Raw genomic sequence first — 1903 nt, forward strand, 5'->3', positions numbered from 1 at the left:
TTTATTTGTTATATATATATATATATATATATATATAAAAAAAGAAAAAGAAAAAGAAAAAATTCGCTCACGTGTGAAAAGATAGATGCATCTCGCGCGTGGGTGCAACACACATCCATGGTAATGTATTATAATAAATACGTCAGGCATGCTAATCATTCATAGAATATATCCAACCCTTTCCGTATATATAAAATAAAATGAAAATAAATCGCGAAATTTGTTTCTCTCTCTGTCTTACGTGTACAAATTTATGTTTATGTCATATGTCTCTAGAGCTTGTTATTCGAAACATAACCAAAATGCATATGTGTATGCGTGGTTTCACGTGTATGCGTGGTTTCACGTGTATACGACGTGTGTGTGTGTGGTAACAAGGGGAAATATATATACTCAAGGGAATTACTTGTTAAACCCTTTCTTTTTCTTTTTTTTTTTTTTTAATTTTTCTCGTTCAACGTACCCTTTCATTTTCTTCCCATTTCTTTTGAAAATGAGGAATACGTTGTTGTTAACAATTGTTATGAGTATTATTTATTATAATATTACGAATAAGGTAAACGAGAAAGGTAATAATAATTAAAAAAAAAAGAAAAAAAAAGAAGGTGTGCTATTAACCATAGTATAGTAGACTAATTTATTATTTTTCAAGTGTGTCTATCATGCAGCATGGCCAAAGCTCTAGCGTAATTTAATTGCTCGATTTACGAGGAAGCGATGGTTAATATTATATTTATTTATGCTCGCGTTGATTATTAATATTAATAATAATAATAATAATAATGATGATAATAAGCCGAGCAATAATGACGAGCAAGCTAGCTGTGACAATGAAACGTGTATAATTAATAAAATGCTAGACAAAAATATAACGGAATTATTATAACAACGTAGACGATGTGATCATTATGATTGATGGAATGATGAATCAAAAATAGTGATAAACGATTTTGTTTGATGATCTTTCCATGGTTGGCGGTAAAAATATTGATATATGATTTAATGAAAATTGTTAAAGAACAATTGTGGAATAAAGAAAGAACGATAAAATTAATAGAAAACGAAATAAGAAATGAAATTAATGTGATCAAAATAAAAATATTTAAACCTAGGATGATCTCTGAAATATTAAAAAAAAATCATTTCTTTGATACAACAACAAACTTTTTTTTGTCCAAATTACTCATTTTTTACTTACAGTTAATTATTTCCTAATAATTATTGATATTGTTTTAAAATGATAGATTTAAACGATTAACGATACTAGATCAAATACTAATAATGATTTTGTCAAAAATGTATTATTTATTTCATAATATATTTCCTAGAGAAAAAAAATGTAATCTTTCATTTATAATAGTATGATAGAAATTTTGTAATTGTTTAAACAAACAAACAAAAATGTAAAAAGAAATGGTCGAAAATAAGGACAGAGAGATTAGGGGGTGGGGGGTGGGGGGAGATTATTAGAGATTAAAAAATAAAAGAAAACAAAAGCCAAACAAAAAAATAGAGAGAGAGAGAGAAAGAGAGAGATGAAACATGCCAAGTAGAAAACCGTGTCAGAGAGAGAGAGAACCCTTTAAAATAAGGGTCTGGTCCATGCTTCTTACTGATTTCACTTATATACGTATCGTCATATTTCTCTTACATGGCAGTGTGTTTGACCAATCTAATGGTATTTTTTCCACTACCCGAGTCTTGGATGGCCGTCACCCCGGCGACATTGGCCATTTTTTGGTCACAATACGGCAATGGAAACCGCCAACCGTAAAGACTACCGGTAAAGAAAAAAAAGAGAGAAAAATGCGAGAGGATCTTTTTATATATAAAAAGTTTCTGTACTATAATATGTGTTAACATTTTTCTTTTTTTTTTTTTTTTTTTTTTTTTTTATGTACTA

The 1903-nt window shown here is 28.7% G+C and overlaps 1 protein-coding gene across 3 annotated transcripts in view; it reads right to left on the bottom strand.

Annotated features, from left to right (window-relative positions):
* LOC106785191 (fasciclin-2) overlaps nucleotides 1-1903 on the bottom strand; it is a 94774-nt gene that overhangs the window by 1083 nt on the left and 91788 nt on the right. For 2 of the 3 annotated variants that reach the window (XM_014745427.1, XM_014745426.1), the window contains one exon: nucleotides 1652-1777. The exons of the other annotated variant lie outside the window; for it this stretch is intronic. In XM_014745427.1, coding sequence (XP_014600913.1) covers nucleotides 1652-1777 — 126 coding nt within the window. The remainder of the gene's footprint in view (nucleotides 1-1651; nucleotides 1778-1903) is intronic. 3 annotated transcript variants of the gene reach the window in all.

Source organism: Polistes canadensis, unplaced genomic scaffold (assembly GCF_001313835.1).
Source record: "Polistes canadensis isolate GaletaPanama2010 unplaced genomic scaffold, ASM131383v1 scaffold_46, whole genome shotgun sequence".
In the NCBI taxonomy this organism is placed as follows: Eukaryota; Metazoa; Arthropoda; class Insecta; order Hymenoptera; family Vespidae; genus Polistes; species Polistes canadensis.